At 43.5% G+C, this 21,545-nt stretch overlaps 1 protein-coding gene across 1 annotated transcript in view; it reads right to left on the reverse strand.

Moving 5' to 3' along the window:
* Positions 1-21,545, reverse strand: part of DLG2 (discs large MAGUK scaffold protein 2) — a 1,438,267-nt gene that overhangs the window by 1,400,375 nt on the left and 16,347 nt on the right. The window contains exon 3 of the mRNA XM_058186296.1: positions 14,708-14,839. Coding sequence (XP_058042279.1) covers positions 14,708-14,839 — 132 coding nt within the window. The remainder of the gene's footprint in view (positions 1-14,707; positions 14,840-21,545) is intronic.

Genomic DNA, 21,545 nt, shown 5'->3' on the forward strand with positions numbered 1-21,545 from the left:
TTCAAACTGCTAGGTTGGCAGAAGCTGGGACAAGTAACAGGAACTCACCCCCGTTATGCAGCACTAGGGATTCGAACCGCTGAACTGCCGACCTTTCAATCGACAAGCTCAGCGTCTTAGCCACTGAGCCACTGTGTCCAGCCTGATGTTACCTAGCTAGGGCAATGAAACGTTTGCAAGAAAACCCAAGGACCCCTCATTTCAATCCTGAGCTACAAATATTCTCCTTTATTGGAGTAATATATAACCTGGTTCTTTTTTTTTTTTTAAGAGATGTATGTGGTTCTGAATTTGGAGGCTTTCTGCAATACACAGCCTGAATATTGAGACTGATAGTCTGCTGAAGTGCTGTTTATAATTAATTAGTAAATTAGAACTTCCCTCTTTCATGCTTCTTTTTAATTTGAATTTATATCCCGCCCTTCTCCGAAGACTCAGGGCGGCTTACACTATGTTAAGCAATATACTTATGACCATACTACTTTTTTTTAAATGCCTTCAACACAACCCACCCCCAAGAGTCCTAGAGCCAGCTTAATATATTTACAGAATACAGACTAACAGAGTTGGAAGGACCCTTGGAGGTCTTCTAGTCCAACCCCCTGCTCAAGCAGGAGACTCTAGACCAGGGGTCAGCAACCTTAAACAGCCAAAGAGCCATTTGGACCCGTTTCCCACAGAAAAGAAAACACAGGGAGCCACAAAACCCTCTTGGCATCTAAAATGAAGATAACACTGCATCTATACCTTTATGCTATGTATAAAAAAAACTATAGTGTGTTGCATTTATAAAATCAATGAGCTGCTACAGAGAAAGCAATTTTTTTATTTCTGCATGCAACAAAAACATTTTGTACTTCGGAACAAAGGATAGGTCGAAAAGCTCAATAAATCATGTGCCGGGGGGTGTCGGAGATTGGCGATTGTGATGCATATTTTGAGCGATGGAGCTGCAGCAGAGGGATGAAAGAGCCACATGTGAGGGATGAAAGAGCCACCCCTGCTCTAGACCCTATCCCGGGTCTCTTGGACCCTGTCCAATCTCTTCCTGAAAACCTTCAATGATGGAGCACCCACCACTTCTGAAGGCAAGCTGTTTCTCTGATTAGTTGTTCACACTGTCAGGAAATTTCTGCTTATTTCTAGCTTGGTTTTCTCCTTGATTAGTTTCCATCCTTGGCTACTTGTCCCGGGTTCAAGTGCTTTGGAGAATAGGTCGACCCTCTCTTCTCAGTGATAGCCCTTCAAATATTGGAAGACTGCTACCATGTCACCCCTAGTCCTTTTCTGTCCGACTAGATCAGTGGTAGTCAACCTGGTCCCTACCGCCCACTAATGGGCGTTCCAGCTTTCATGGTGGGCGGTAGGGGTTTTGTCCGATACTGAAGCACTTTCCTTTTTTTTTATTTAATTGACTTTTTAAAACATTTTCATAGCATTATTTAAAAACATTTTCATTAGGTTTTCATAAAATTCCCCATGACAATTTAAATTTCTGAAAATATACTATTTCTATCGCCCGCGCATAAGTTTAGTTCACGTTACGTAAGTGAAACTAAATGGCGCTATAGTGCAACCGCAAACAAAAGAGCCTCGCCCCAGAATAGCTCCGCATCTTCCCCCACACCACCCAGCTGTAACAGACAAGCAGAGCTGGTAGCCGGCGCCCCCCCCCCAAAACCCAATCCACGATGTGCGAGAAGCATGCGCAGAAGACGATACATGGTGCATTACTGTGAAACCGGTGGGCGGTTAGAAAATTTTACTACTAGCAGAGATACAAAAGTGGGCGGAAGGTATAAAAAGGTCGACTAACCCTGGACTAGATGAAGAGTCAAATCCCATTTAACTTTTAGAAAAGGCGGGGTGAACAGCTCTGTCGATTATCTCTCCTGAATGAGATCCAAGTCTAAAATTCCTACTTCGTATAAAGTTCCACTTTTGAGTCTGATTTGAGAATAGCAAGGAATTGTTCCTTAAAACCTTTCCATCCTCCATTAAAGAATTATTTGCGAATTAATCCTTCCTTTTTACTGCTTTTCGGTACTGAGCTGAGCTGCACTTGTCCCAATTTTTCAGCATCCACATGCGTTAACGTTGCTCACAGACAACTGAGTGAGAATCATGAGAAGCTTGCAGTCGCAACTCATGTACGGGGCACCGTGTTGGAGAACACAACCCAATTATGAACATTAGAAATGTGCCCTCCTTGACTCTCACAGGAAAAGGGAAAAGTTTTACAACCTTATCATCAAACGCAGCTCTCATTAGTAAAGAAAAAAGTCCACTTCAAATTCCTTTCCTTTTCATATTTTACAGTTTTACAGAATTTTACCGGAAAGGCTGTTCCCAGAATCAACCCTTATCTCTAACCTCTCCAATTAAGACTGACCTCCACAGATAAATTCAACTAAAACATGGCTCAGTAGCCTAAAACACTTCATTGATGTGGCCCCACTGGGCACCTCCCAGCTGTGCTATTAACACTGTTAAGAAATATTTGGGGAAAAAGCCAAGGTATTGAAGATTTTTTTCTCTTCATTACATTATTTCTACCTTCCGCCAATCACGTAGCAAAATATCTATTCTTTTTCACAGGATGGGAGTTGCAAGGGAGAGGCAGCTGGTTGAAGGTGTGTAGGTTTTTAAGGTGGCCCTGGGCATACTTTCAGACTGATTGGGAAGGGTTGCGGCTGCCAAAATATCCAATGGGGTCTTGGGCTGCATTAATAGAGATGTTGTGGTCCGCCAGCAGCCTGCGGAGTTGGCAACAGAGTCAGACAGCGATGAGGCTGAGGAAGAACATGGGCCAGTCCTGGAGGCTGGGGAAGGCCCGGATGAGGGCTCTGCGTTGGAGGCAGAGGTGGGGCCAGGGCCATTGGGAAGTGAGGTGCAGACTCCAGAGCCTCCAGAGACTGATAGTAGTGAGGCAGAGGAACAGAAGGAGCCTGTTCCTAATGCACGCATAAGAGCTGCCAAAAGGCAAGAGCAGCTCAAGCAAAGAGGATGACTCGGGAGTAGGGCCAAGAGATGATTGACCCCTCCCATAAGGCTTAAAAGACCAGCAACAGCGTTTGGGCTCTTTGCCGGAAAACAATGTTGATAGCCTTGCTCCTTGTCTTGCTGCATTTATTTCTTGTCAGCGTCTTCTGCTTTTGAACTTTTGCCAAGAAAAGCCTTTGGCAGTTTGCCTAATTGGACCAAGGCTGGTGATAGGACTGAGGAATTGTATTGGGAGGAATTTGTTTTAATTTAATTGGACTACGCTGAGAATGAGTTAATTCTCAGCTATTCTAATAAAGTTTGTTTTTACACTGATTGAGTTTCCTACTATCTTCTTGGGCCTGGGTCACAACAAGAGGGACAGAATCAAGATCATGTGAAGTATTACATTAATAGCACTTTATAATGCTTTGATAAGACTCCACTTGGAATATTGCATACAGTTTTGGTTGCCAAAATATAAAAAAGATGTTGAGACTCTAGAACAGTGAAGGCTAATCTTTTCCGGACCGAGTGCCCAAAGCGTGCACATACAATCCCCCCACGCATTTGCTCCCCTCGCACACCCCACCGTCCTTGCGCATGCATACCCAGCCCCACCCCCACGCGCCCTGCCCCACGCGCATGCATGGCAGAGACCTGAAGACCAGCTGGCTGGCGGGAGGCATGCGCGCATGTGTGGCGGAGCTGAACTGAGGCGATGGCTCGCGTGCCCACAGAGAGGGTGCTGCGTGCCACCTCTGGTACGCATGCCACAGATTCGCCATCATGGCTTCAGAAAAAGTTCAGAGAAGAGCAACAAAGATGATTAAGAGACTGAAGCAATGGTGAAATTTTTCCTACCGTGTGTGTCATGGGGTGTGTGTCATGTGACTGGGTGGGCGTGGATATGTGGTCATGTGACTGAGGGGTCAAAAGACAGAAACTCACTTTAATAATGTCCTGCTGGAGCAGAGGGTTGGACTAGATGACCTCCAGATCCCTTCCAGCCCTGGATTGATTGCTGTGCTCTTTCAAGGTATCCTCCGAAACTGCGTTTAGTGCCAGGTCTGCAGTCCTTCCTTCCTCTCCTTTTTCCTTCCCTCCCTCCTCCCTCCCTCCCTTTCTTTCTCTTTCTTTCGTTCTCTTTCTTTCTTTCTTCCCTCCCTCTTTCTTTCTTTCTTAGCATCCCCCACCTCCATTTTTTGCCTAGCAGGCCTCAGGAAAGCCTCCTGGGAGCAAAAACGAACTTCCCCCAATAGGTAGTAAAAAATGCTTTAAAAAAGTTAAAAAAAAAAAAGTTCAGACGATCAGCTGTGCCGCGCCAATTTTTTTGGTGGAATTTTTTTACTTATTAAAGCATTTTTACTACCGGTTCAGCAAACCAGCCACATTTGTTACTACCGGTTCGGGCGAACCTGTTTTATCTCCATACGTATTCTTGCAATATTTGAATAAAAAAAAGAACCATCCAAGAGCTGGTATGGTTCTAAACTAGGTTGGTTTTTGGGGAAAAAAGCCTATTTTCCATTTTGACAGTTGCGGTCTAGGCAAATTCAGCATGATTCTCTCCTTCCTATAAAAGTTGGCTATCGAATTTGCCCGATGCAAATAGCGGTTTTGATCCTGGAAAGAGATGTGATGGCTTTAATCAGCCACCAATACAAAAGGGTTTTCAAAGGCCGTGGGAGCTTTCACTTCCCATCTAGATAAATGCTAGTATGAAGCCTTGAAGAAAAGACAAAACCCAGCAAGTCACTTTAAAGGATTGTGAGAGAATAATATGAAAAAAAGAACATATTTTTGCTTAATAAAATGTAGGTTAATGTGCTGAACTCGATATGAAACTGAAAAGCCTAATCTCATTATAACCCAAGTGGGATATGAAAGGTAACTGGAAGGAATGATATATTGCGACTGACTGCAAATAAATTGGGTATTTGCTCAGGATTTGATCTTTAATTGGGAAAAATGTACAGGCATTGATCATGAGGTACTTTAACAGTTGGACATGCTGGTTGTTAATATGCAGTGGAAAACAATAAAGCAGCTTCTGGCGATGCTTGCAGGTATTTTAAATGAAAAAGAAAACAAAAACGAATAGAACAGAATTCTTTATTGGCCAAGTGTGATTGGACACATAAGGAATTTGTCTTTGGTGCATACGCTCTCAGTGTACATAAAAGAAAGGATGCGTTCATCAAGAATCATAAGGTACAACATTAATTATAGTCATAGGGTACAAATAAGCAATCAGGAAACAGTATCAATAAAAATCGTATAAATAAACATAAATCTCAAAGGGCAAACTTGATGGGCCACTAGCTCCTTTTTTTTCTGCTATCAGTTTTCAGTGCATCTATGTTTAACAGGGATAAACGTGTTGTGGGAACAGAGTTAATGTATTGCACAAACTCAGAGATTGCATGTACGGCAAGGAAAAGAAGTTAAACCTGTTGTGCGAATGTTGTGCTAATCTGGAAAACACTGAATCAAGACAGGCTAACGGGATTCATTTTAAAGCAGCTTCCACATTAAAGGTAATGAAATGCAAGATTCTTGCAGGTAGCTGGATCTGGGTTTTGGAGAACGATGCTCAGTATAGCTAGACAATGTTAAGAATGTTTCCTAATGAGAAACAACCACAAGATGTCACTCTATGCCACTTTTATTTACTGTACCAAGAAAGCATCCAGATCTAATACGCAAGTGTAACAAGTTGTACTGTGTAACTGTGTTACTGAAAACCACAATGTCACAGAACACTTAATAATAATAATAATAATAATAATAATGTTTTAATTTGTATACCGCCCTTCTCCCGAAGGACTCAGGGCGGTTAACAGCCAAATAAAACAACAATCAAAACACATACTATACAACTAAAAACAATAGTTAAAAAACTTATTTAAATTTGGCCCAACTTTTAAAATACATTCAAAAACCCTATAAAACTAATTAAAATTAAAAACCCATAAAATCATCTAAAATATTAAAATTTCAGGCCAGTCCTGCGTGAGAAAATAGATTTGTCTTAAATTCGCGGTGAAAGGTCCGAAGGTCAGGGAGCTGTCGAAGTCCAGGGGGAAGTTCGTTCCATAGGGTGGGAGCCCCCACAGAGAAGGCCCTTCCCCTGGGGGCTGCCAGCCGACATTGCTTGGCTGACAGCACCCTAAGGAGTCCCTCTCTGTGAGAGCGCACAGGTCGGTGGGAGGCACAAGGTGGCAGTAGGCGGTCCCGTAAGTAACCCGGTCCTAAGCCATGGAGCGCTTATCAAGAACATGCCTGCATGCTGGACACATCAGAAGGAAGCCTTCTCCCTTCAAACAAGCTTTCTTGGGACTGAAACTCCCAAAAACTCTAGGGCAGGGCAGGGGTGATATCTACTTACTTTCCCTTCCAGCTCAGAAGTGCACGCACTGCGCGTCACACGTGCGCTAAAAAACACATTACTTCCTGGTTAAAATCAGGAAGTATTGACACCCAGGTGGGTGGGTGGAGCTTCGCGCCACCATCACTTGCGGATCGCCGAACTATCGGCCACAATCGCTACCAGATCGTGAGGTCCAATCCGGTAGCATTTCACCCCTGGGGCACGGGTGTCAAACTCAAGGCCCATGGGCTGGATTTGGCCCATGGGGTGCTTACCTCTGGCCTGCGGGGTGCCCTGGAAACAGCGAAGGGCCGGTCCGTGGTGCCTCTGCCAGCAAAAACGGAGCTCCATTTTCGCTGGCAGAGGGTTGCACGAGGCCATCCCAGCCGAAAATGGAGCTCACGAGCCCATTTTCGCTGGCAGAGCGCTGGGGCCGCCCCAGGCACTCCCGAAATGAGTAACGTCAAGATGGCCACGCCCACCCTGCCCTGAAGTCAAACACAACCCTGATGCGGCCCTCAATGAAATCGAGTTTGACACCCCTGCTCTAGGGGATACGCTGGCTTGACTAATCTGGAAAGCCTACATTTATTTGTCCCAAAGGGGCTTTTTTTCAAGAGGCAACTGGGCTTCCTTGTTTTTCTTTGAAGAGGTTTCGCTTCTCATCCAAGAAGCTTCTTCAGCTCTGACTGGATGGTGGGGAAGGATTCCATCCCATCATAGCTGAGAAAGTTTCTTGGATGAGAAGCGAAACGTCTTCAAAGAAAAACAAGGAAGTCCAGTTGCCTCTTGAAAAAGCACCTTTGGGACAACTGTGACCTGGTTCCCTGAGAATTTCCTAGGCCTACATTTATTTATTTATTTATTTTAATTTTTGAAATCCCGCTTTCATTATTGTTATAGATAACTCAATATTCCTTCCTCCTCTTTATCTTCCCCACAACAACCACCCTGTGCGGTGAGCTGGGCTGAGAGAAGGTGACTAGCACAAAGTCACCCAGCCAGCTTTCATGCCTGAGGTAGGACTAGAAGTCATAAACTCCTAGTGATTGGCCCAAATCCAGCCAGCCAGCTTTCATGTCTGAGATGAGACTAGAACTCACAGTGTTGTGCCTCGTCCTCTCTCCTCTCCTCAGCCGGGCCCCTCCCGTCTCCACCCGGGCCTGTTATCAGACTCCGAGTCTGATAATGAAGATGAACGTCCTGTCATGCCTCCAGCCCCCAGCCCTGGCCCCATGCCCGGAGAGGATGTCAGGAGTGAACAGACAAGCATGATAAACATCATTCCTACAGCGTGTGAGCAGGAAGCCAGCCACGTGCTGGAATTACTGACAGCAGATCCAGCTGAAGAGAATTCAAAGTGGGAGGATCCTCGCTTCCAGAGATCTGAGAGGCGACGCCAGCAGAAGGAAGGGAGGGGCAGGCCTGGATAAATGCTGAGTCACGGAGCCACACCCCACAGCCTATATAAAGGACCTGCTTGTGGCATTCCAACCTTGAGTCAAGCAAAGTCTCATATAGTTTGCTGCTATCGGACTCTATCGCTGAAGTCACAACTTGGACTCCTGCCTGCCCTGATAAACCTCGAAGGAATTTGATAAGCTGCAGATGCTTCGTTGCCATGTTTGATACGGACTTCCTAGACCCGGTCGGAGGAGGAGGAGTGGGACACGACACACAGTCTCCTGGTGATTGGATCAAGGTCACTCTGCCAGCTTGCATGCCTGAGGTGGGACTAGAACTCACAATCTATAAATTTCTAATCTGGTGCCAAGTTCAGCTCGGTGCCTTGCAATTTTCTTAGAACTCATCTTCCAATGTATATGATGTCTATACACAAGAATCTAGTCAGCTAATCATCAGTAAATTGGTGCTAGAAAAGGGTCGACAGAATTCAAGAAGGGTTGGACTAAGAACATTTATGGGAATGTAATTGTCAAGAGCCGGGAGAATCAGAAGATCCGGACAGTTCAAATTATAAAGATTTATTGCACGCTTTACAAGCTCTCTACAAGAATCTGAGCTACTAACAAGTGAAATGAGCGGGAATTAAGAGAGCATTCAAGATGGGCAGGACTTAGATCTCTTGTGGGCATGCAGGGATTCATGACTGATGACACATTTGACCCCTTCCCCCAGGCTCAGCCTGGTCATCTTTAATCCCACCATCCAGCTCTGCCTGATCTTCTCTTACAAATAACATGAGATTATTACACCTAGTTAGCTCATCTCCCAGTAAATGGATGTGTTTTGATTGGTTCCATAAGCCACTGTGGCTACCATATATGGAGAACGTATGTTCAATTTCAGGTATGCCTACAACTAAAAAGTTTGTGATTCTACTCAAAGGACCAACGGAATACTCACACCAATTGAATCCCGATTATTAATATGCGTGTTAAAATGAAGTTTTAGCGAAGTTCATCACTAGTATTACAAGCACATCTCCATGTCGTTCTTGTGGACTTCCCAAGAACATTGTGGAAAACCACAATGAAAAACAATAAGGTGCTAAGTTAGGTGGACTTTCGGGGATAAACCCAAAGCATTTCTTGGGATGGATGACTCTAGGACAGTGATGGCGAACCTTTTTGCTGTTGCGGGCCAAAAGTGGGGGAAGCATGGGGGGGGTTTCACACACATGCATGCCCACACCCAAAATTCAATGCCCCCGCCCCCCCCATGCATAAGCGCATGACCTCCCCTGCACTCCCCCTGCTTTTGGCATGTGATAGCACACTGGGCCTGCTAGGCCTGTTTTTCACCCTCCCCAGACTCCAGAGGCCTTCTTGGAGCCTGGGGAGGGCAAAAATGGCCTTCCCCACCCCCACAGGAGGCCTCCCTGGAGGCTGGAAACAGCCCGTTTCTGACTTCCGGAAGGCCCGAAAATCAGCTGGCTGGCGCACATGTGTGCTGGGGCTGAGCTAGGGCAACACTCATGTGCCCACAGATATGGCTTCGCGTGCCACCTGTGGCACACTTGCCATAGGTTCGCCATCATGGCTCTAGGAGATAGCAACAGGAATTAGGAAGATAGGTTTGTGGGTCATACAGTGAGTCTCTGGGTTTCCCCCTCAACTATCTAACTTTCTTCAAGGGTTGAGAAACAATGATGAACACCGCCCCCTAGAGTCGGGAATGACTAGCACGTATGTGTGAGGGGAACCTTTACCTTTACCTATAGGATAATCAATAAAGCTATCTATCCAGAGCTCCTAACTCATTCTAAGATTGGGATCTTCTCTGATGGAGGATTGTACATGCACCCAATGAAGCCAACTGTTTAAAAAACAGTCTTGGGCATATAGTTCTTTGGCCATGTGTAAATTGTATGTCAGAGCAAAAAAACGACAAGGAGGCAGGATTTAAAAACCCAGAGATAAAACAACAAAACATTCAAAGTAAGACGGTGGGAAACGCAAGCACATTCACCTGGCCATCGACCCCAAATGGTCTCAAACAGATGTCAGAAACATGATTATTAAAAAAGCAGAAATTATGTAACCAAACCTGATTATTGATTATGCAACAGCATTATCCCACAGCCTGGAATACGCTCAGATCGCTACTTTAGAAAAAAACAAAAACCCAGCGGTTCTAAGCCATTAAATTGCAAAACAATTTTATAATGAGAGATTATGTGCTTTTCCATTTCAATCTCTTTAGTAGTATTAAAAAAAAAAAAGCACCATGGGAAAGAAAGAAGCTCATTCCAAGTCGGGAAGAATAATAAATATGTGTATTTTCATCTCAAACGACACATTTTTTTTTCTCCCAGGTTGTTGATTCAGTAAGTGAATTCTTTTATCCTAAAAGCTGGTTTGGGAAATCACTCTTCAACCAAAGGCCACATACATCTTTTCATCATTTGTGCAACTTGTGAATCATTATAAAACTAGAAAACCGTATGTTACCATTTAAAAAAAAACCATGGGTGCCCCCCGTTCAAGAGGAAGCCACAATATTGAGCCATCATCTATCAATGAATTAATATTCCTGATTCCAAGTCATTATAGTTAGAAAATGCTATAGTTTCCCCATTTGTGGTTAATAACAAATTTCATAATTTTTCCTTCCCGTGAGAAGAAATGAGTCTGCATGTGTAGAAAAATCTTGGTTTAATAAAAGATATTCCTCTGAATACATCTTTGCATTAGGAAAGTAGGTTTGAGTTCAAACTTCTTATTTTTTTCAATTTCTTCTAAAAAAATTTTTTACAAAAAAGGGGAGGGAATACCAAGCCTTATCAAAGAGAAAAGTAAGAAGCAAATCCCCATCATTTCTATCAATGTATCTTATTGATATTGCTGTGAGGAGGAAACATTTATAGACTTAAGCCATTTCAAAATTGTACACTAGGATTTCAGACAAAAATCAGAAGTTGGTGCTACTTTTTGCTTCCTAGATTTGAGCTGTTGCAACAATCTGACGTAGAAACCGTTGTTTGGATGATTGGGAGCCTAATCAAGGTGCAAACACACCTGTGAACAGGTATCGTACTTTTCGGAGTATAAGACGCACTTTTTCCACCCCTAAAAGAGGGTGGAAATGTTGGTGCGTCTTATAGACCGAATGCAGCCATTTTTGGTCTCCCAAAATCCCACCTTGCGTGTCCCATATTCGCAAAAAAATAGGCCCATTTTTTTTTTGCAAAAACAGGACGCGCAAAGGGTTTGGGAGGCCTCTAGAGTGCTCCTGGGGGCTGGGGAGAGCAAAAACCAGATGCGCGGAGGCCAAAAACTATTACATTTCTTGTTTTCCTCTTTGAAATCTTGGTGCGTCTTATACTCTGGTGCGTCTTATAGTCTGAAAAATACGGTACGTTCCAGTTGGATTTTGATAAGTACCTCCTTTCCAAGCACTTCTTGTTGCTATCTCTAGATCACACCTTCCCTCACCCCTTTGCCTCCCCCAAAAGCCATATCTTGGAGAAGGGAAAGAAGGAAGCAGTTATGGACACCACCACACAATTAGGCAGAGAATCGATTTACAAAATTAGAAGTACGCAGCAGGAAACCAGCTGCTACCGGATCATTTCTGGCAAGAGGAAAATCCCAGATTCAAGTTTTTGAGGACACCTTCTGCACAACTCCAAAGCTTCATTATTATTCTACTGGCATTTGGGGGCTGATCCTATCACAGTTTCCCCCCACCACTTAGAAGAGAATATCCGTCATTTGGGATTGAACTATGGGATCCTTGGGTGCTCTCTGAGCTTGGTTGTTTTGTTTTGCAGAAGTTTCATTATCCAATTAGGTAACATCACCGGTGTTGCTGATGTAAACAACCTAATCAAGAAACCACCACCCCCACATGAAAACTTCCACCAATCCTGAAGGGCAAGCCATTTCAACTGAGAGCAAACCCCATTGCCTTCCAGCACTGATGATGTTACCTACTTGGGTAATGAAATGTCTGCAAGAAAACAGAGTGTACCAAGGATCCTGCAGGTATTGTTACGTATGAATGCTACATTCCCATCCAACAATTCCAGACTTCTGTCCTGAAAGCAGTTGTCCATGGTTACATTTTACAGAATAGAATAGAATAGAATAGAATAGAATAGAATAGAATAGAATAGAATAGAATAGAATAGAATAGAATAGAATAGAATTTTTTATTGGCCAAGTGTGATTGCACACACAAGGAATATACTCTCAGTCTGGTGGAGTCAGTCTGGTGACCAAAAACCCACATTCTCTATTTGCCCAAAATATTAAAATATAAACTCATCATAAAGGGACTAGGTTTGCAGAATAAAAGGAAGTCATGCTTGTAATTAAGCAAGCTGGTCATGAAAGCAGAGGCTATATTTTTTAAGTGAGTTAAGTGTCTTTATGCAAACATGGACATTCTGTAAACGCTGCTTCCATGCTAGTCTTCTCAGAGAAATCACTGGCAATGGGAATTCTGTTGCAATATTTATAAAATTCAGAGCACCTTTAGGATAAAGGGAGATACCTTACTTTTCAGAGTATAAGGCACACTTCCCCATCCCCCAAAAGAGGGTGGAAATGTTGGTGTGTCTTATATACCAAATACAGCCATTTTTGGCCTCCCAAAACCCCACCCGCGGGTCCCATTTTTGTAAAAAACAGGCCCGTTTTTTGCAAAAACATGGCACACAGAGGCTTCGGGAGGCCCGCAGAGTGCTCCTGGGGGCTGGGGAGGGCAAAAATGCACCCATTTTTGCAAAAAATGGCTGGAAAATGGTCCTATTTCTGCAAAAAACGGGGCGCGCAGAGTGTTTGGGAGGCCTGCAGTGTGCTCCTAGGGGCTGGGGAGGGCAAAAACGCCCCCATTTTTGCAAAAAACGGACCTGGTTTTGGCTTCTCAAACCCCCCACGTATTGTGTTTTTGCCCTTCCCAGCTCCCAGGAGCACTCTGTGGGCCTCCCAAAGCATGTTTTTGCGAAAAACGGGCCTGTTTTTTTGCAAAAAATGGGACCCGTGGGGTGGGGCTTTGGGAGGCCAAAAATGGCTGTATTTGGTGTATTGCAAAAAAACAGGATGTGCAGAGGGTTTGGGAGGCCTGCAGAGTGCTCCTGGGGGCCGGGGGAGGGAAACTTTTTTCTCTTGCTTACCTCTTCGAAATCTTGGTGCGTCTTATACACCAGTACGTCTTAGTCCAAAAAATACAGTATGTTCCCTCCTTATATTTGACAGTGACCAATTATAAGAAATTAGCAGAACAGTCCATTTCCCTCCAAGTGGCTCTTGAACATCACCTCATCAGCAATGTTTGGCATCAACCAAAAAGCAGTACAGATAGTCCTCAACTTACAACCGTTCGTTTAGTGATCGTTCAAAGTTACAATGGTACTAAAAAACGTGATTTTGTGGCCATTTTTCAAACTTACGACCGTTGCAGCATCCCCACGGTCAGGTGATCAAAATTCGGATGCTGGGCAACTGGCATGTATTTATGACGGTTGCAGTGACCCAGGGTCACGAGATCAACTTTTGCAATCTTCTGACAAGCCAAGTCAATGGGAAAAACCAGATTCACTTAACAACCGTGTGACTAGTTAAACAACTGCAGGGATTCCCTTAACAACTGTGGCAAGAAAAGTTGTAAAATTCACTTAACAACTGACTTGCTTAGCAACAGAAACGTTGGGCTCAACTGTGGTCGTAAGGTGAGGACTACCTGTATGAAACCTCCTTTAACTTTCCGCAAAGAACATGTGTAAAGGAATTGCAAGTTGGATTAAGATCATGGTTCTGAGAAAGTTGGACAAACTTTTATCTCTAGAGATTCTCCATCATCCAGATCATAAGGTTGTCGTAAAGGTGCTTTTTCAAAAGGCAACTGGACTTTTGTGGCTGTTTTCCTTGAAAATGTCTGTTGTGGCCCGCCAACGGGCAGCAGATCTGGCAGCAGATTCGGACAGTGAGGAGGTGGGGGGGGGTAACATGGGCCAGTCCTGAAGTCTGGGGAAGGCTCTGACGAGGGCTCTGCATCGGAGGCAGAGAGGGGGCCAGGGCCGTCTGACAGTTGTCAGCTGCCTTTAGAGTCGGACATCAGTGAGGCAGAAGAACAGCTGGAGCCTGTTCCCAGTGTGCACATGCACAGAGCTGCCAGGAGAAGGAAACAGCTAAGGAACAAGGGTCGACTCAGGAGTAAAGCCACAGGTGGACGGTGAATGGCCCCTCCCAGAGGGAATAAAGAAGAGCAAAAGGGAAGGGGAGTTTGCAGGAGACAATTAGTTCAATTCATTAGAGTGAAGATCTGCTTCTGATTTCTTGCCAAGTATTGTCTGCTACAGAGTGGCATTCGGAAGATATCGGCCTGGCAACTCTCCAAGGTCTGTAGTTGTGAAATCTCTTGAAAGATTGTTGGCCAGGTCTTTGCTCCAGAGGAATTCACTTTAAACGAAATAAAAGGGGTTTTATTGGGATGAGGAGTCGGCTTCGTGCTTTTGGGAAGCCTAGGTCAGAACAATGTTTTGCTTCTCATCCAAGAAGCCTCAGAACCGAATAAGCTTCTTGGATGAGAAGCGAAAACATTTTTCAAGGAAAAAAAAAATCAAAAAAGTCCAGTTCCCTTTTGGAAAAGCACCTTTGGGACTAGAGATCCTTTTGTTCCAAAATATTTTTCTTCCTACGTAATGGTTCCTTTACAGAACTGGTGGCGTTTCTCATAACGCAACAGGAGAATTTTCTCCTAAAGCAAATAAAAAAGACTTGCCTTTCATGGGGGTTTTCATTTGTAATTATTATAATCGATAACCAATAGCATTCAGTATTCCCAGATCTCGGAAAGTGTTTTGGGGATTTTCAAAAGCCATCCGGGACAACATCCAAATAAATGAAGCATAAAAATACGACAGAGAAGCATTCATTCACATACCTAGTAAGGCCTGGAACAAACTGCTTTTAAAGATGCCCATCACTTTCTTAATGGCTTTTTTCAATTGTTTCTCCTCTGGCTTTTTTAGCTTCTTACAATAATCTTCCAGAAGTGCTAAAGCTCGATCAGTGTCTAAAGAAAACAATAATTAGAACAATAATTAGCTGAACCTTGAAATTATTTTTTTTTTAAAAACAGCAAAACAGAAAGATGCATTTGCCATACAAGGATTGCTAATTCATACAAAACTTGGTTTTGCTCAGTTCTAAAAAACGAAAAGGCACAGATTAACGGTGATGTTTAAAAATGGTCATCTACGTTTGTTTTACTTTGCCTTCCTCACCACTTTTATCCTCTTGCATTAAGCATTTTGGACAAATATCCCAGGGCAGCTGTGGCCTTGTTTATAACTGATCTCATAAACTACTTTGGAGGTTTATGTGTTACTTAGATGATAAACAACATGGAAAAAAAGTGTTTTAAATCATTTCTTTAAAACATTAAGGCAGCTGTATGGCACCCAGAATTGCAAAATTCCAATTCAGGAGCATTTGCAGAGAGAGTAAGTTTTTTAAAAACTCAAAATAGCATCTGTAAATAAAATCTTGCTTTAACCTACACCTCTCCTAGGACAGATTTATAATATAACATAATATAACAACAGAGTTGGAAGGGACCTTGGAGGCCTTCTAGTCCAACCCCCTGCCCAGGCAGGAAACCCTACACCATCTCAGACAGATGGTTATCCAACATTTTCTTAAAAATTTTCAGTGTTGGAGCATTCACAACTTCTGCAGGCAAGTCGTTCCACTTATTAATTGTTCTAACTGTCAGGAAATTTCTCCTTAATTCTAAGTTGCTTCTTTCCTTGATCAGTTTCCACCCATTGCTTCTTGTTCTACCCTCAGATACTTTGGAGAACAGCCCGACTCCCTCTTCTTTGTGGCAACCCCTGAGATATTGGTCTCCCCTAGTCCTTCTTTTTATTAAACTAGACATACCGAGTTCCTGCAACCGTTCTTCATATGTTTTAGCCTCCAGTCCCCTAATCATCTTGGTTGCTCTTCTCTGCACTCTTTCTAGAGTCTCAACATCTTTTTTACATCGTGGCGACCAAAACTGAATGCAGTATTCCAAGTGTGGCCTTACCAAGGCATTATAAAGTGGCACTAACACTTCACGTGATCTTGATTCTATCCCTCTGTTTATGCAGCCCAGAACTGTGTTGGCTTTTTTAGCAGCTGTTGCACACTGCTGGCTCATATCTAAATGGTTATCCACTAGGACTCCAAGATCCCTCTCACAGGTACATTATTATGCACATTACATTATTATGCACATGACTGAGCTCTAAAATATTACAACCAATGCATTTTGGTGTCAAACCAAAGAAAATTGAATCAGAAGAAGGCTTTTTGGCGGCTTACTTTACTGAAATTCTAGAACAGGGCTGTCAAACTCTCAGCCCGCGGGCCAGATGTGTCAGGCGCTGGCCACACCCACGCCTGGTTTAGCGAAGGGGGAAAAGTCCCGATACATCATGTGACATTGCCGTGACGATGTGAGTTTGACACCCCTGTTCTAGAAGAATTAGTAATGGAGAAACAACACTAAATCACAGGCAAACTTAAATACAGATTTACGACAGTTACAAGGACGCTGCAAAAAAGTGACTTACGGCCATTTTTCATATTTATGACTGTTGCAGCATCCCCATTGAAATTCAAATGCTTGGTAACTGACTCATATTTATGACGGTTGCAGTGTCCCGGGGTCATGCGATCCCCCTTTTGCGACCTTCAGACAAGCAAAATCAATGGGGAAGCCAGATTCACTTAACGTCTGTGTTACTAACTTTAACAACTGCAGCGGTTATTCATTTAACGAATGTGGCCAAAAAAATCGTAAAATGGAGCAAAACTCACTTAAAACAAATTTCTCACTTAGCAACATAAATTCTGGGCTCAATTGTGGACATAAATCTAGGACTATCTATAATAACAATAAACAAAGTACCAATGAAAGTACCAATGAAACAGATGTGCAGCTGTTAAGACACATCTACTACACAGATTAGAATTGTACTGACAATTATTTTTCCTCGCAACATTCTATAAGAAGTTAGCACCCACCCCTCTCCTAGAATAATGGAATGTTCTAGGAATCATTAAAAAGGCAGAATATTATATTTCCCTGGGTGAGAAATGGAGAAACATGTTTTTTTTAAAGGCAGGAAGCAGACTCACTCCTAATAGCCCCCACCCTCCTCAATAGCCCACAGCAGATGTCAGCACTTAAGAGATAAAAAGATAGCTAGGTCTATTCATAAGCGAATGCCCTCACTCAAGATCCAACAAAGGTAGGATTAGCTCTCAGCCATAATAGAAATTGCCCAAAGCCCTCTTCATTACATCATCACCCAGCAAGATTCAACCAAGCCTTGGGGACCCAAAAGACAACCTACAAAGTTATCCCTGCGTGGCCCCATGGGAGTCTGACAACCAATCAGAATACAAGCTCCAATTCAAAGCCCAACAGAGGGTATAAATCTCTCTCTGTCTTTCTCACCGATGTTTTTTTGCTCAGGACCTCAAAACTATGTGGTCCTGTCCACCGGGATGGGTTCTAGTTACCTTTACTACCGGTTCGCACACTCCCTAAACAAGCCAGGGTTTCAGGGCAAAGACACCGGTAGCACAAGAGAAGACAGAAGTGAAAAATACCGCAATTGGTTCAATGCCCAAAGGCCACTTTGGAAATGAATCCATATAAACTGAAGCCAGTCAAGAGATCTTTAAAAAGACAAAGAAAATGAAGTTGCAGGCATCTACCTTCAATTAATGTCCAGCTTCTGCAATGCCAAATGTCTTAATTTTGTGCCCTTGAGTGGCATTTTTCACAACTTCTCTCCTGTCGCCGGGGTTACTTGTTCCAACCTACTTAGGACAGAAATACCACCCTGAATTCACTCTGAATAAAAATTCTCATCTCTGCATCCTATTCTTCTTCTAAGGAGTTTCATACTCCAATCCTGCAAGGTAGATTTGGATGATGACACCCTTGCTCAAAAAACGGGAAATATTTTTCATAAATGAACATGGATTTGATCCATTTCAGATCTTCTCTGCCAACTTTTCAACTTTGCTTCCTCTTTGCAATCTCCAGTAGTGGCCAAAATTGTGGAAACCTTTTTGGGAAAAGTGTATTTTCTAAAACTAGATAATAACATCACTTTTTTTGGGGGGGGGTAGTAGAGTGGTGGGTTGATCCCGGTTCTGTCCGGTTCTTTAGAACCGGTACTAAAAGCGGCGGGAGGCTCCGCCCACCTGCCCAGACATCATAATTGACCATCTATGCATGCACAGAAGTGAGCAAAGAGAAGTGAGTGAGCAAAGAGAAGTGAGTGAGTGAGCAAAGTGAGCACGCACACACGCTCCCGTTGCGAACCTGTAGTAAAGGTAACCTAGAACCCACCCCGGAGTAGTACCATAAAATTATATATCAATGGAAAGATAATTTAATCAAGAATGTAATGCAATAACTTTTATGAAGGATTTGCTATTAGAATAGCAGTTATAGTATAAAAAAGAAAAATGAAACACGTAGAAAAAATGAGATATACAAAAATTATCACCACAGAAAAAACAAGATATACAAAAATTATCACCACAGAAAAAACAAGATATACAAAAATTATTACCACTTCAGTGAATACTTAATTGGGTAACCTTTAGCATGAATTACGGCCTTACAACGTCTTCCCATGGAGAGAACCAAGTCTTTTAGTTCTGCAGCTGTTATCATGTGAATCCAAGATGGAATGATGGCTTCTATTGACTGGGTTTTATTGCTGGGTCGCTTCTGACTAACAAGTTTCTTTAGTCGGCTGCATAGATTTTCCATTGGGTTAAGGTCTGGGCTATTCCCAGGCCATTCCAGCAGTGGAATAGGATGATCTTGAAACTCCCAAAAAAAGTAGTGTTATTAGCCATCCAATTTCAAAAATACACTTTTCCCAGAAGGTTTCCACAATTTTGGCCACTACTGTAGACTTAGCTGATAACGCCTTGCTCAAAGAACGGGATTTTTTTTTCCATGAATGAACATGGATTTGATCCATTTCAGGTTTTTTTCTGGAAACATTTCAACTTTGCTTCCCCTTTGCAATATATCTTACATATACATACATACAGCAAATTCTCAAACTACCTTTTGGCCTGGAACTTCTGTCGCTAAGTGAGGTGGTTATTCAGTGCCATATCCAATTTTATGGCCTTTCTTCCCATAGTCATTAAGCAAATCGCTCTGGGTAGGTGAATCACATGGTCATTAGGTGAATCCAGCTGTCCCTGTTGACTTGGCTTGTCAGAAGGTCGTCGTGGTGATCATGTGATCCCAGGACGCTCCAACTGTAAGTGTGAACAACGATCATAAATCACCGTTGCAACTTCAAAGGGGTCACTAAAGAAAGGTGTAAGTCAAGAACGACCTGTAATCCAATTGGAAAGTGACCACACAATGACTAATTGTGAACAAGGACACTCAGTGCTGCTCTCTTTGATGGATGAATAAAGGTGACAAGGTCTTCCTCAGCTCTTTGTAGGACACATCCAGCTACAACTCGGTCTATGTTTTAACAATGCATTTATTTGTAATCAACCGAGCATCCTTTCCGTTCTGCCTGACTAAGCATTCTCCATATGCCAGTTGGGGGCAAGCCAAACTCAAGCCTCCAAAAAACACCGTTGAATCACAGCCGAAGGCCACAAACGACTGGGATTTAAGAGAGGAAATATTGTGTCTGCAGGTTCCAAGCAGGCTCAGAGATATTTAACAGGTTTAACAGATTGGGAAGGGACCTTATAGATCATCTAGTTCAACTCCCCGCTCAAGCAGGAGACCGTACACTATTTCTGACAAATGGCACTCCAATCTTTTTTTGAAAGCCTCAAGTGATGAAGCTCCCACAACTTCCAAAAGCAAAGCTGTTCCATTGGTTGATTGTTCTCGCTGTCAGAAAGTTCCTCCTCATTTCTAGGTTGAATCTCTCCTTAGTCAGTTTCCATCCATTATTCCTTGTCTGGTCTTCGGGTGCTTTAGAAAATAGCTTGACCCCTTTTCTCTCTGTGGCAGCCCCTCAAATATTGGAAGACTGCTATCATGTCTCCCCTGGTCCTTCTCTTCACTTGACTAGCCATGCCCAGTCCCCGCAACCGTTCTTCGTATGTTTTAGTTTTCAGTCCCCTAATCATCCTGGTTGCCCTTCTCGGCACTTTTCCTAGAATCTCAACATCTTTTTTATAGTGTGGTGACCAGAACTGGATACAGTACTCTAGGTGTGGTCTTACTAGGGCTTTATAGAGTGGTATTAAATATATATTAAATACACTTAGACCTATATGGTATTTCTTTAAAAAAAATGGTAAAATAAGAATTGGAAGCTGGCATGCTGCCAAAATCAATGTTTGGATGTTCTTAATTTATCTTAAGAAAGTAAGATTCCCTGCTGAAAATCCACCTATCAGGAACCTTCCCAGGTTAGGCAAAACAGTTGCAACCTACTTTGTGCTGCAGATTTACAAATCTCAGCCTCACTCGCTATGTTGGTTGGGACTACTGGAAATTCTATGGCTGGAATACAGGTATAGTCCTCAACTTACAACCACAATTGAGCTCAACATTTATGTTGCTAAGGGATACATTTGTTAAGGGAGTTGTGCACCCTTTTACGACTTTTCTCGCCACCTTTGTTGAGTGAATCACTGCAGTCGTTAAATTAGTAACCCGGTTGTTAACTGAATCGTGCGGGTCTGGATGGGGAAAAACAGGCTTCGACTCAACCCCGCCAAGACTGAGTGGCTGTGGATGCCGGCGTCCCGGTATAATCAGCTGAGGCCATCGCTGTCTGTGGGGGACGAGTCATTGGCCCCCACAGAGAAGGTCCGCAATTTGGGCATCCTTCTGCATGCACGACTGTCGTTGGAAGATCATTTGACGGCCGTCGCCAGAGGAGCTTTTTACCAGGTCCGCCTGATACGCCAGTTACGTCCCTTCTTGCACCGGGATTCCTTGTGCACAGTCACTCACGCCCTCATCACTTCTCGTCTGGACTATTGCAATGCTCTCTACATGGGGCTTCCCTTGAAGAGCACCCGAAGACTCCAATTAGTTCAGAATGCGGCCGCATGGGTGATAGAGGGAGCGACTCGTTGCTCCCATATAACACCTCTCCTGCGCAGGCTGCACTGGCTTCCGGTGGTCTTTCGGGTGCAATTCAAGGTGTTAGTTACCACCTTCAAAGCGCTCCATGGCATAGGACCGGGTTACTTACGGGACTGCCTGCTGCTACCGGCGACCTCCCATCGACCAGTGCGCTCCCATAGGGAGGTTCTCCTCAGGGTGCCGTCGGCCAGTCAATGTCGGCTGGCGGCGCCCAGGGGGAGGGCCTTCTCTGTGGGGGCACCAACCCTCTGGAACAAGTTACCACCAGGTATCCGTCAACTCCCTGATCTTCGGACCTTTCGACGCGAGCTGAAAACATTTTTGTTTCACCGTGCAGGACTGGCCTAGTGGGGTTTTAATAAGGGGTTTTATTGGTTTTAAGTTCTTCAACCAACTCTAAATTTTCCTTTTAAACTGGTCTTAAAAATTGTACTAACTGTCTTTACTTTGGCTGTAAACCGCCCTTTGGGAGAAGGATGGTATAGAAATTGAAACAATAAATAAATAAATAATAAATAAATCTGGTTTCCGCATTGACTTTGCTTGTCAGAAGATCGCAAAAGGGGATCACGTGACCCCAGGACACTGCAACCGTCATAAATGCAAGTCGGTTGTC

The sequence above is a fragment of the Ahaetulla prasina genome, chromosome 5, assembly GCF_028640845.1.
Source record: "Ahaetulla prasina isolate Xishuangbanna chromosome 5, ASM2864084v1, whole genome shotgun sequence".
Lineage (NCBI taxonomy): Eukaryota > Metazoa > Chordata > Lepidosauria > Squamata > Colubridae > Ahaetulla > Ahaetulla prasina.